The sequence below is a fragment of the Zingiber officinale genome, chromosome 5B (assembly GCF_018446385.1).
Source record: "Zingiber officinale cultivar Zhangliang chromosome 5B, Zo_v1.1, whole genome shotgun sequence".
Lineage (NCBI taxonomy): Eukaryota > Viridiplantae > Streptophyta > Magnoliopsida > Zingiberales > Zingiberaceae > Zingiber > Zingiber officinale.
In genome coordinates, this window is record NC_055995.1 from 42,536 (window position 1) to 54,969 (window position 12,434).

Sequence of the window (12,434 nt, forward strand, 5' to 3'; positions counted from 1 at the left end):
ATTTAAAATTATATAAAATTTAAATTCAATTTATAATAGAGATGATCTGAGCGGATAATCTCATACTGTCAGGTTATGAAAACAGTCTGTACAATGTTGACAAAACGAGTTGATCGACCGAGCAGCACGAGCGGACGTAGCAGATCAGAAAGGTCGACCGAGCAGTATGATCTAGAGGTAGAAAGAGTCTGACCGGACGGGGCAGACAGACCGAGCTGATTGACCGAGCAGCACGAGCGGACATAGCAGATCAGAAAGGTCAACCGAGCAGCACAAACGGACATAGCAGATCAGAAAGGTCGACTGAGCAGTACAATCTAGAGGCAGAAAGAGGTCGACCGGGTGGGCAGACAAATCGAGCCGAGCAATCAAAGAGACATACCAAGTTAATGGTTGATTAATGACCATTATTTACTGAGCAATGAAACGTCCACCGTTTCACTCATTATCGCTTAACCGTTTTTATTCTGTATTAATCTCGACCGGTCCGACATTCGATGCACGAAGATCGTGCTCACACACGAATCAACATGGTTGAGTGCACCCCCTACGCACCCACGCATGAGAGAGAGTCTCTTCCCATACATTTATTCACATCCTCAATATATATGAATCAATATAAACCAACCAACATGCCATCAAACTCTCAATATAGAACTAAAGTCCACCTTTTCTCTATTCACATCACTTATATCCAACAATATATTCATGTAATTTTTTTTAAATTAAAAGGGCATTGTTTTTTCTATATCACAAAAAAAAACATTTATCTTTTAAAATTTATTAAAACAATATTTCATTAATAATTAAATTCCCAAAACATCCCTCTTTAAAATAATTTTTTTTTAGATAGAAAATTATAGATAAGTATTATTTTAATGTTTTTGAATGATATAGATTAACAAAGAGATATTTTTGAATATTTTTTGCCTTTTTTAATAAATAAATTCATTACATTATCAACAATAAATTCATTACATTATCAATAAATAAAGTACATTAAACATAATTATACAAATAAAACTACACAAATTCTCCTTAATTAACTTTTTTTTTTAAAAAAAAATATGGAATCGTCACATCAACGACCCTTTAGAACTGGTCCCACGGATATAAAAAAAAATCACCTCCAGCTGTGCTACGTCTTGGGGACAAACCTAATTAACTTTTTACGATTCCATCTTCTAAGTCTTCTTAATCAACAATTTTGAATCGCCAAGAAACTGTTGATACCAATTGGCCGAGCTCTTTGGAGTTCTTACTTGTGTCTCATAATCCACATGATAAAGTCCAAACCTCAAACTATACCCGTATAACCATTCGAAGTTATCAATCAAAGACCATATGAAATACCCCCTCACATCAGCACCTTGCCTGTCACCAAAATTAATCATCATTAGTCATTAATCAACTTCATTAAGATCACAATTACTAACAAATAAAATTAATTAATTAGTTAATTATACCTCATTGCTCGGTGCAAAGAAGTGAGGTAGGTTTGCAAGTATTCCACTCTCTCCTTATCATTTAACAGTGTTTTCAATGGAATATTCTGGTCGCTGTTTTGTGGATATCCTGCGTAAAATTTTTATTTCATAAATAATTTTTTATAATTTTGAAAATATTAAAATTCTCATCATTAATTTTCTCATGTGATTAATGAGCATATATACTAACCATTTTCTGTAATAAACATGGGTATATTTTCGTATCTTTGCTTCACGTACATCACGACCTTCTCCATGCCACGTGGAACTACAAAGAAGTCTTTCATGGCCGTCTGCACGTGTAAAAATAAATAAGTAAATAAATGTAAATGAAATAAGAATAATTTAAATATATGAAAATTATTAAATTCTAAAACAATTATATAAAATAAATTCCTCTCACCTTTTTTCCAATGGGGACTCCGTTTCTTTCTCCGGTGGTGAGCACGAGGGCATCGCCTTGGGGCCCCACGGAGCCACACTCCGGGCAATCTTTCGCATAGAGACTCGTATAATGATTTATTCCAATGAAGTCCAATTTACTTTGCAATTTTCTCCTGTCACTCCCTGAGAACTTTGGCAGTCTGGATCCCAAAATTTGCCGCATTTCAGGAGGGTAATCGCCGCGGATAATGGGATCAAGAAACCTGTAATTATTATTATTTTTTTCATAACATTTTTTTATGCATAATTAAGAGAATAATTAAAAAGTTAATTAATCGATTACCATGGAGTATTAAATGCTAATGCTCGTTGAGATGCCTTGTAATCCTCCGTTATATTCCTGAGTGGCTCAAACCAAGTGGCCGCCATCACAATTCCAATAGCACCTCCTTGTTTTATCTAATTTAATAAACTTTCAGGGGTAAAATGCCATAATTTTCAAATGTATTTTTTCTTAAAACTACAATTTTTCTACCTGATACTTGCTCCGGTAAGTTTCTACTGCAGTAGCATGGGCCAAGATTATGTTATGAGCCGCAACATAAGGCTCGGTGCTCGAGTCACCCGACCAACAATTGCCAAACTCACGTGAGCAACGGTTGGGGGGAAACGATCCGAACCGGTATCCGTACGTGGCTACGATATTGGGTTCGTTGAAAGTCGCCCAATACTTGACCCGGTCGCCGAATTCCCTAAAACATATATCTGCAAATTCTCCAAATTCCTCCCTGGTAGATAATAATTTACACACACTGTGAGCTTCATTTTTATAAAATGATAGCAATTTTTTTCTAAAATATGCAAAAAGGCCCTCACTGTAGTTGCGGGTTTAGCCATCCACCGTATCTGACTTCGAGCTCTTGTGGAATGTCATAATGATTCAAGGTAGCAAATGGCTTTATTCCTAATATTTTATTTTTTAAAAATATCAAAAAATATATTCATTAAAAAATAAAATTAATCAATTTTGGATTAATAAATTTGTGGTTTTAAGATTACCTTTAAGCAACAAGGCATTAATAAGTCTGTTGTAGAAAGCAATTCCTAGTGAATTAGTTCCTCCAAGCCTCCCTCCTGCCAAATAAAAAATTTAAAATTTAAATTTAAATAATAGAAATTAATATAATTTGATTTTATAAAAATACTCACTTGGTAAAATTCTGGACCATGATATGGAAAATCTATATGCATTGACTCCAAGAGATTCCATTAATTCTATATCTTCCTGTGCATAATTAATATTTTCACTCAATTAAATCATATTAATTAAAACAATAATAATTAATTAATATTTATGCATATTTAGAAAAGTATTGGCACCATGTAACGATGGTAATGATCGTCTGCTATTTCTGCATTGCTTCCATCCCTGATTCGCCCTAAACATATAATAAATAAATAAATAAAAACTCAAATATATTATTATTATTATTATTATTCAATATATAATATAATTATACCAGGAATATGTGTGAGTATATCCCAATTGCTTAAGCTCTTATTATCTTCGGAATAAGCTCCCTCGATCTGTATATAAATATATCAGTTAATTATGATTTTATTATAGTAAAAGATGATTATATTGTTAAATTATAGTTCTAGCTAACTACGATACAGAATGATGTAATTTTTTAAATATATATTCATACCTGAAACGACGAAGTTGAGGTGCCAAAGAGAAACGAGGAAGGAAAGTAGCTCCGATCAATGCAAACGACGGACAAAGAGAGCAAATTGATCACTATCAACAATTGCACTAGCAATGCTAGCAATCTCTTGGTCCCCATGACACAAACAAACAAACAAATAAATTATTGTCTTTCTATATATCTCTATGAAATAGATCGAAGAAGTTAAGGGAGGGGAGATTTTGCAGGAGTTATATAGCCTACTGCATGCGTTTAAGGATTAAATTAACACGTAATTAATAATTAGGATGAATATATCCAAATGGCTGATTGCTTGTCCATTCAAGCATGCATGGCTTGGACGTTAACTTCCGTACGATGACTACGACCCATGCAAAGTCAACGTTCCAAGTTTTTGGGTGGAATAGTCTTCGAATTTATCGATCCAAATGGATAATTGGAGGAGAGTTTGGTCGGTTTGTTAATAAGAGAAGAAGAAGAACAAAATCATATATATATATATATATAAAAGATTGCGTGGAGTGGTGGTGATTAATAATTGCGTGTCTACGAGTTAATCTAAAAAATTCAAGATCAAGATCTGACTGTAAAAATACGTGGAATTAGAGCAAATTTAATTTGGTATATTTTACTTCAAAATTTTCCCCACAGTGTCTCTTTCTTTTACTTTGACCAGAAAAGAATTTGTTTGTTCGTGGATCCAACAATGGTTTATTAACTAACAAATCCCAATTAGGGCAGTAAACGAGTCGAGTCGAGTCGAGTCAAATTTTAGGATGTTCAAGTTTGTTTGATAAGGTAACCGAGTCGAACCGAGTCAAACTTAAAATGAACCAAACTTTTAAAATGATTGTTCAAGCTTAACTTGGTTTATTTTTTATGAGTCTGAACTTGTTTGAAGCTTAGCTTGGCTTGAGCTTGACTACTTATTTAGATGTTATCGAGCTCTCAATTTAAGCTTGACTTGAGCTTAGTTCGAGTTTGGCTTGAATTTGGTTCAAGCTTGATTTGTTTAGATGTTATCGAACTCTCAATTCAAGTTTGCTTGATTATTTGAAAATTTTAGTTGTTTGATTGGTTATTGAGCTTGATAATTTAAACTTATTTATTTGTTTTATTTTATTATTTATTTAGCATATTGAAAAAAAAATATTAATGAATATGGTTCGTGAACATTGTTCACGAACGTTAACGAGCTGAACACATATGTGTTCAAACTTGTTTGTTTAGTTTAACAAGTTATTCAAACTTATTTATTTAATTAATCTTGTGTATATTAGACGAACATAAATAAGCTCTTACCAAACCGAATACCAAATTAGTTCACGAACGCTTGATTCATTTATAACCACCCTATGCTCCCAATGATCACAAGGATACAGATCTTTAAAATAGCATGATAGAGATCTAAAATTTGAGTATTAATTGAAGATTTTCTTTTTCAATGAGAAGCAAGTCTAAAAATATTAGTTATCTGGATAAATCTCTATGAGTACTGCTTTATCCTTATAACCAAAATTTATAGTCAGTCATCCAAAATTAATCATGAATATATGCTGTTAATTAAAAAAAAAAATAAGAAAACGATGATTTGTATAATCTTTTGTGATGGTCTACTGGCCCCCAAGGCGTATCGTAGACGGTGGGCGCATGATATCTCTGGCGTAATGGTCAGGGGTCGATTATCAGGAACTGATAACCTGAGGTTTACCCCGCCATGTGCCTATGACCTATGTACCTACATGAACCTCCCTCTATATCCGTGGAGCAGTGCCGCTAAGTTAGCCAGATCTATTTTTTTTTTGTGATGGTCTACTAGACTAAGAGATCGTGCATGTTGTTACTAGTCTACTCTTAGTTAGCGGCTTACACATTTTGGCTAGGTTGTGTCTCGTGTTCACCTAGATTGATCTTGAATTATTGTATTGCTTGGACGATCTATATCGCAGCATCAAGACAAAAACCATTGGTTCATTAATGACACCATTTGGGTTGAATTCATGTCCTTCTTGTTTTGGGTTAATCTCTTGTTATTATCAATTAATCAAACTATCAATATTGCATCTTTTAGGACACAAGGAGAATTAGAGGGGGTGAATAACTTCTTTTGCTTCATCTTATTGATTTATTGCAACGGAAAACTTAAAACAATGTTAACATCTTCGTTTACTTGATATCTACCGCCTTGAGATTACTAATTCAAGGATCCACACTATGCACACAACTCCACTATGAACATACATTCCTTCTCGAAAACAATCCGGAGATGAACAATAATACAATAAAAACAAGGTAGTAAATACATAATACAATAAACACCTTGCTAGCTTGATCTCTTGTTGTTTGTAAATGTCTCTTGATCAGTTGGAAATGCAGCAACACTTCTTCCCTAACTTCGCAAGAACCGGCGGAGAAGGGTGGAGAAGAAGAAGTGATTTAAATCTTCATGAAATCCTTTATATCGCATTGATTTAAAGCTCCTAATCGATTGCCCTTACCCCCAATCAATTGCCAAGTCAGATCAAGTCAAATACAATCGTCCAAACCACGCAACGACTCTTTTCTACTTCTCCCAATCGATTGGCTTGGGATGAATCAATTGGCCAATCGATTCCCTAACTCTCTGTATTTTCGTGAACTAGCCTTTAATCGATTGCCCTAATCGATTGCCCCAATCAATTTCGCCTTTTTGCGACAAATTGCTGCCTAATCGATTGACCCAATAGACCTTTGTTATCGTGAATTTCCCTTGCGAAGCTCCCAATCAATTTAGCACTGCATAATCGATTGGACCAATCAATTAAAGATGATAGAATCGATTCCAGTACCTTCTATGCTCTCGCGAATTAAGCCCTAATTGATTAGCTTAGGGCCAATGGGTTGCCCCAATTGATTGCCCGACCCTAACTTGCTTAATCTAAGTTTTGGGTTCTCTTGCCTAATATCCGGTCAACCGTGATCTCTATTGGAACTTCTTCATCAAGTGTTCAGTTAACCTTTGACTCACTTGAATTTTTCATATTGTGAGAACTTCTTGTTGGACTTTTAATCATCAAGTGTGGTTCTCCTTGACCCCCTTGGATTTTCTTTTCACCAAACCTCAATTAGGACTTTCTTTTGCCAACATGTGGTCTTATTTGACTCACTTGGACTTTTTCTTTGCCTAATCATAGTTAGGACTTCCTTTTGCCAATGTGCAGTTATCCTTGATTCACTTGGGCTTTCCTTTGCCTAACTACAGTTAGAACTTTCCTTTGCCAACGTGCGATCCTCCTTAATCCACTTGGACTTTCCTTTGTCTAATCGTCGAGTTAGAACTTTGCCTTGCCTAACCTCCAGTTAGGGCTGTCTCAATCAAGTATCCGTCTTCCATGACCTACTTGACTTGATCTCTCTCCCATATACGACTATTCCATTCATTTCTCCTTTATGCATTGTGTCATTGGCTTGACATTGATATCAGTCTACATATCTTCCATGTCATCATTTACTTAGCCAATGTTAGCACTAATCGATGGGTCCACATGCCTCATTGCCACATTTTAACCTCACTATTAGTGTCATTAGGTTTTGATGTCGCCTTGGGTGATGTCAAAGTCCTAAATGAGTTTGGCATTAGCTAGTGTTCATGTAGATGATCATGAAGTTGTGTCTTAGAGGAGAGAGGATCATCATCAGCCTGATCCAAAGGATCAACATCAGCATGACCCAGAGGATCAGCCGCAACCTGATCTAGATCCAGCAAAGGAGGAGGACATGCCTGACATTCTTGTTGATCTTCTTTAGTTATCTCCACCTCCTGCCCCTCCTACTCTAGAGGACAGAGTCATCAGACTTGAGGAGTCTTTTACCCATCTTAAGCCGTCTTTGACTAGTTTTCGACAAGAGATGTACAGTTTTAGGGAGGACTAGCAGACTTGTCATCTTGAGCTGATGGATATGCTCTAATCTGGGAGATCAAGCCCTTCTCCATCATCCTCACAGTAGATAATTAAATTTTATATCTTGACACTGATGTGTACTTACTTAGATTCGACTTATCCATTTTGCCTATAGTTGACTTTATTAGACTTTGACTTTAGCTTATGCTCCTAATGGCTGACTTACACTTTAGTGATTATGCTTATATGTTTCTTTTAAACTTTTTTTTATCATATCTCAAAGAACCTTGTTTTTCAAAACCTATGTTTTTCTTACAACATATGTTTTACAAAACTTTTTTTTAAGTTAATGTTTTCAAATTTTTATGGACTTAGCCTAGGTTTTCCCCTAGAAAGAATATACTTATAGTTTTAGGTAGCCAGCATCTCACAAGTACATTAGAATTACATTACTTATGTATTTAAAAACTTAGAATAGTGTGAGATGCATAAGATCTTGCATTGACTTCAGATATTTATATCAGTATATCAATATAAGTGTAGGAAAAAGGTTAGTAGGAATCATACTGACTACATCACCATCCAATTAGTCGAAATCTCGTCTCCTTCAATTAAATTTGAAAGGAAGACTTGTGATATGGGAAATGATCAGTAGGACGCCATGGATGAGAGGAGGTTAGATTCGGTTGAGAGGAGGTTAGTGAATCTGCTAAAGTGGTTTTGAAGGTCAAATTAATGTTTGGCTCGGGCCACCTGACTCCTTAGCCTCTCGGGTCTCTTAGCTATTTAGTCTCTTGGGTCTCCCGACTACGTAGTCTCATGGGTCTCCCGGCTACCTAGCCTCTTGGGTCTCATGGCTACCTAGCCTCTCAGGTCTCTTGGCTTCTTAGCTTCTTGGGTCTCCTAGCTACATAGTTTCTTGGGTCTCCTAGCTACGTAGTTCCTCGAACCTCCCAACTTTTCATTAATGCAAGATAAAGAACCGTTTCAGGAAAAGAATAATCATCACACAAATTCTAGCTATTTTAGAAAAGAGACAGTGATAAATAAATCTTACATTATTTAAAAAATTAAATATTGACAGCATAAAGATCAGAATGGAAGGAAAGTGTTTGTTTTCTCTTTATAAAATATGGTCATTTTTAATCTCTAAGAAACACAGACACATTCGCATCAGTACATATATCGTAATCATATTATTCATTTTCTTCATCCTCTAATTTGAGTGTCGGAGTGGTTGGGCCGGGGAACTCTTGACTATCATTCAAATCATGATCTTCTTCTTGTTTGTCTCCATCCAGGCTCTAAACCAAGCCATCATTCTCATTGTCATTCGACGATTGACGATTAAATTGACAACATAGCCAATTTACCGATGATTCATCCATCAATACTCACGGACAAGATCAATAATCATACAAATAAAACTACACATTCAATGATTCCATCTTCTATGTCTCCTTAATCAACAATTTTGAATCGCCAAGAAACTCTTGATACCAACTGGCCGAGCACTTCGGAGTTCTGACTTGTGTCTCATAATCCACACGATAAAGTCCAAACCTCAAACTATACCCATATAACCATTCAAAGTTATCGATCAAAGACCATATGAAATACCCTCTCACATCAGCACCTTGCCTACAGTCAAAATATAATTAATCATCGATCATTAGTCATTAATCAACCTCATTAAGATCACAATTACTACCGTATAAAAGTAATTAATTGATGGATTAATTATACCTCATTGCTCGATGCAATGAAGTGAGGTAGGTTTGCAAGTATTCCACTCTCTCCTTATCATTTAACAATGTTTTTAATGGAGTACTGTGATTGCTGCTTTGTGGATATCCTGAGTAAAATTTATATTTCATAAATAATTTTATATAAAAATAATAAAAAATATTGAAATTCTCATCATTAATTTTCGCATGTAATGTAATTAATGAGCATATATACTAACCATTTTCTGTAATAAACATGGGTATATTTCCGTATCTTTGCTTCATGTACATCACGATTTTCTCCATGCCACGTGGAACTACAAAGAAGTCTTTCATAGCTGTCTGTATGTGTAAAAATAAAGAAGAATAATTTAAATATATGAAAATTATTAAATTCTAAAATTTTAGAAATTAAAATTTTAATTTTAGTTAAAATTAAAATAAGGAATGTGCTTTTTGATTAAAAAAAAAAGAATCTCAAAAATCGCCAAATAATTATATAAATTAAATTTCTCTTACCTTTTTCCCAATTGGGACTCCGTTTCTTTCTCCGGTGGTGAGCACGAGGGCATCGCCTCGGGGCCCCACGGAGCCACACTCCGGGCAATCTTTCGCATAGAGACTCGTATAATGATTTATTCCAACGAAGTCCAATTTACTTTGCAATTTTCTCTTGTCACTCCCTGAGAACTTTGGCAATCTGGACCCCAAAATTTGCCTCATTTCAGGAGGATAATCGCCACGTATAATGGGATCAAGAAACCTGCAATTATTATTATTTTTTTCATAACATTTTTTTGATGCATAATTAAGAGAATAATTAAAGAGTTAATTAATCAATTACCATGGAGTATTAAATGCTAATGCTCGCTGAGAGGCCTTGTAATCCTCCGTTATATTCCTGAGTGGCTCAAACCAAGTGGCCCACATCGCAATTCCAATAGCACCTTCTTGTTTTCTCTAATTTCATAAACTTTCAGGGGGTAAAATGCCATAGTTTTGAAATTCTAAATTGTTTTCTTAAAAAATACAATTTTCCTATACCTGATACTTGCTTCGGTACGATTCTACTACCGTTGCATGGGCCAAGATCATGTTATGGGCCGCAACATAAGGCTCGGTGCTAGAGTCGCCCGACCGACAATCTCCAAATCCACGCGAACAACGGTTGGGAGGAAATGATCCGATCCGATACCCGTAAGTGACTACGATGTTGGGTTCGTTGAAAGTCATCCAATACTTAACCCGGTCGCCGAATTCCCTAAAACATATGTCTGCAAACTCTCCAAATTCCTCCCTGGTAGAAAATAATTTACACACACTGTGAGCTTCATTTTTATAAAAAGATTACAATTTTTTTCTAAAATATGCAAAAAGGTCCTCACTGTAGTTGTGGGTTTAGCCATCCACCGTATCTGTCTTCGAGCTCTTGTGGAATGTCATAATGATTCAAGCTAGCAAATGGCTTTATTCCTAATATTTTATTTTTAAAAAAATCAAAAAATATATTCATAAAAAAAATAAAATTAATCAATTTTGGATTACTAATTTTGTGTTTTTAATTAAGATTACCTTTATGCAACAAGGCATTAATGAGTCTGTTGTAGAAAGCAATTCCTAGTGAATTAGTTCCTCCAAGCCTCCCTCCTGCCAAATTAAATTAAGAAAATAAATAAATAAATTAAAATTAAAAGAATAAAAAATAATATAAAAAATACTCACTAGGTAAAATTCTCGACCATGATATAGAAAATCTATATGCATTGACTCCAAGAGATTCCATTAATTCTATATCTTCCTGTGCATAATTAATATTTTCACTCAATTAAATCATATTAATTAAAACAATAATAATTAATTAATATTTATGCATATTTATAAAATTATTAGCACCGTGTAACGATGGTAATGATCATCTGCTATTTCTGCATTGCTACCGTCCCTAATTCGCCCTGAATATATAATAAATAAATAAATAAATATATTATTATTATTATTATTCAATATATAATATAATTATACCGGGAATATGTGTGAGTATATCCCAATTGCTTAAGCTCTTATTATCTTCCGAGTAGGCTCCCTCAATCTGTGTATATATATTATAAGAAATTATAGTTCTACCCCCCTCCTCTCCTCTTGCAAAGTTTTGAGGGGGTGAAATGATATTTCTTAAATATTCGCACCTGAAACGACGAAGTCGATGTGCCGAAGAGAAATGAAGAAGGAAAGTAGCTCCGATCAATACAAACAACAACCGACAAAGAGAGCATGTCCAGCCCTATCAACAATTGCACCAGCAATGCTAGCAGTCTCTTGGTCTCCATATTTACTCAAAGTGAAATAACTAGCTACTCTGTGGTGCGACACGAACAAATTGTCTATGTATCAAGAGAAGAATTTGCCTTCCGTATGGATTGACACAGTTAGTACATGAACAAACAAATGCTCATGTGAAGTTAAGGGAAGGAGAGAGAGGAGATAGGCAGGAGTTATATGGTAGTGGCGATGGAGAAAATTAAATGTTGATAAATTTAATTAAGGATCAAATTAACACATAATTAATTAATTAGCTATGATGAATCCAAATGGCTAGCTATTTGTTTGTTCAAGATCATGATGTGACTTTAATAATTAAAAGATTGCGTGGAGTGGTTACTACGAGTTAAGCTACAACATGCAATTTTATATTAACTTCAAATTTGGTATATATTATTACTTCAAAATTTTCCCCACAATTTCTGATTTTTCTTTTAAATAATACTTTGACTATATATCTTTTGTTTTTTTTTATGGATCGAACAAAGAACAATTAATGGTATATGAACTAACGAGAATGATGAGATCGTCGAATCTTTTGTGATGGTCCACTAGACTACGATCGGGATTATGTTGCTATTTCGATGTTACATAAAGAGTTTGTGCGTAGCCACCTTTTGAGTGACTTGCACGTTTTGGTTAGATCGTGTGTCGATCTTCATTTGGATTTATCTTGAATTATTGTATCGATTAGACAGTCTATATAGATAGCATTAAGACTAAAAGTGATACCACCACTTGGGTTGCGTTGAATTCATGTCCTTGTTGTTTTAATCAGGTTAATATCTAATTATTACCAATCAAATGATATTACGTCACTATGAAGCATTATTGTTGGGAGATTTTTGATGAAGTCATCTTCGGATCAAAGTTAGTTAGTTAGCTAAACTCGAATGGATTTGGATTTGAATTTTGATGTTTGAACAA

At 34.6% G+C, this 12,434-nt stretch overlaps 2 protein-coding genes across 3 annotated transcripts; both read right to left on the reverse strand.

The window, feature by feature from the left end:
* Positions 1–934: 934 nt before the first annotated feature.
* On the reverse strand, positions 935–3,923 carry LOC121983768 (beta-glucosidase 18-like). Its single transcript, XM_042536379.1, has 12 exons — positions 3,581–3,923; positions 3,392–3,458; positions 3,252–3,310; positions 3,081–3,156; positions 2,931–3,005; positions 2,748–2,835; positions 2,407–2,659; positions 2,215–2,330; positions 1,891–2,134; positions 1,678–1,780; positions 1,467–1,575; positions 935–1,374 (listed from the first exon to the last, which is right to left on the reverse strand). Exons 1-12 carry the CDS (start codon positions 3,716–3,718, stop codon positions 1,185–1,187), a joined length of 1,518 nt encoding a protein of 505 aa, XP_042392313.1. The 5' UTR covers positions 3,719–3,923; the 3' UTR covers positions 935–1,184.
* A 4,576-nt stretch (positions 3,924–8,499) lies between these two features.
* Positions 8,500–11,679, reverse strand: LOC121983767 (beta-glucosidase 18-like). Of its 2 annotated transcripts, XM_042536377.1 has the most exons (12): positions 11,375–11,678; positions 11,211–11,277; positions 11,082–11,140; positions 10,911–10,986; positions 10,761–10,835; positions 10,574–10,661; positions 10,233–10,485; positions 10,033–10,148; positions 9,708–9,951; positions 9,428–9,530; positions 9,208–9,316; positions 8,500–9,102 (listed from the first exon to the last, which is right to left on the reverse strand). In XM_042536377.1, exons 1-12 carry the CDS (start codon positions 11,513–11,515, stop codon positions 8,913–8,915), a joined length of 1,521 nt encoding a protein of 506 aa, XP_042392311.1. In that variant the 5' UTR covers positions 11,516–11,678; the 3' UTR covers positions 8,500–8,912. The 2 variants fall into 2 exon arrangements, with proteins under 2 accessions (XP_042392311.1, XP_042392312.1); XM_042536378.1 differs by lacking the exon at positions 9,208–9,316 and having other exon boundaries at positions 8,945–9,102; positions 11,375–11,679.
* Between the last annotated feature and the right edge of the window lie 755 nt (positions 11,680–12,434).

Excerpts from the sequence above, each read along its gene's own strand:
- LOC121983768 (XM_042536379.1), bottom strand. The coding sequence starts at position 3,718 with ATGGGGACCAAGAGATTGCTAGCATTGCTAGTGCAATTGTTGATAGTG. Across the intron at positions 3,311-3,391 it reads TATACTCACACATATTCCTG|GGCGAATCAGGGATGGAAGC; the intron begins GTATAATTATAT and ends TTATATGTTTAG. Across the intron at positions 2,135-2,214 it reads TTAGCATTTAATACTCCATG|GTTTCTTGATCCCATTATCC; the intron begins GTAATCGATTAA and ends TAATAATTACAG.
- LOC121983767 (XM_042536377.1), bottom strand. The coding sequence starts at position 11,515 with ATGGAGACCAAGAGACTGCTAGCATTGCTGGTGCAATTGTTGATAGGG. Across the intron at positions 9,317-9,427 it reads CATGTTTATTACAGAAAATG|GATATCCACAAAGCAGCAAT; the intron begins GTTAGTATATAT and ends AATTTTACTCAG. Across the intron at positions 9,103-9,207 it reads TCATTGCATCGAGCAATGAG|GCAAGGTGCTGATGTGAGAG; the intron begins GTATAATTAATC and ends TTTTGACTGTAG.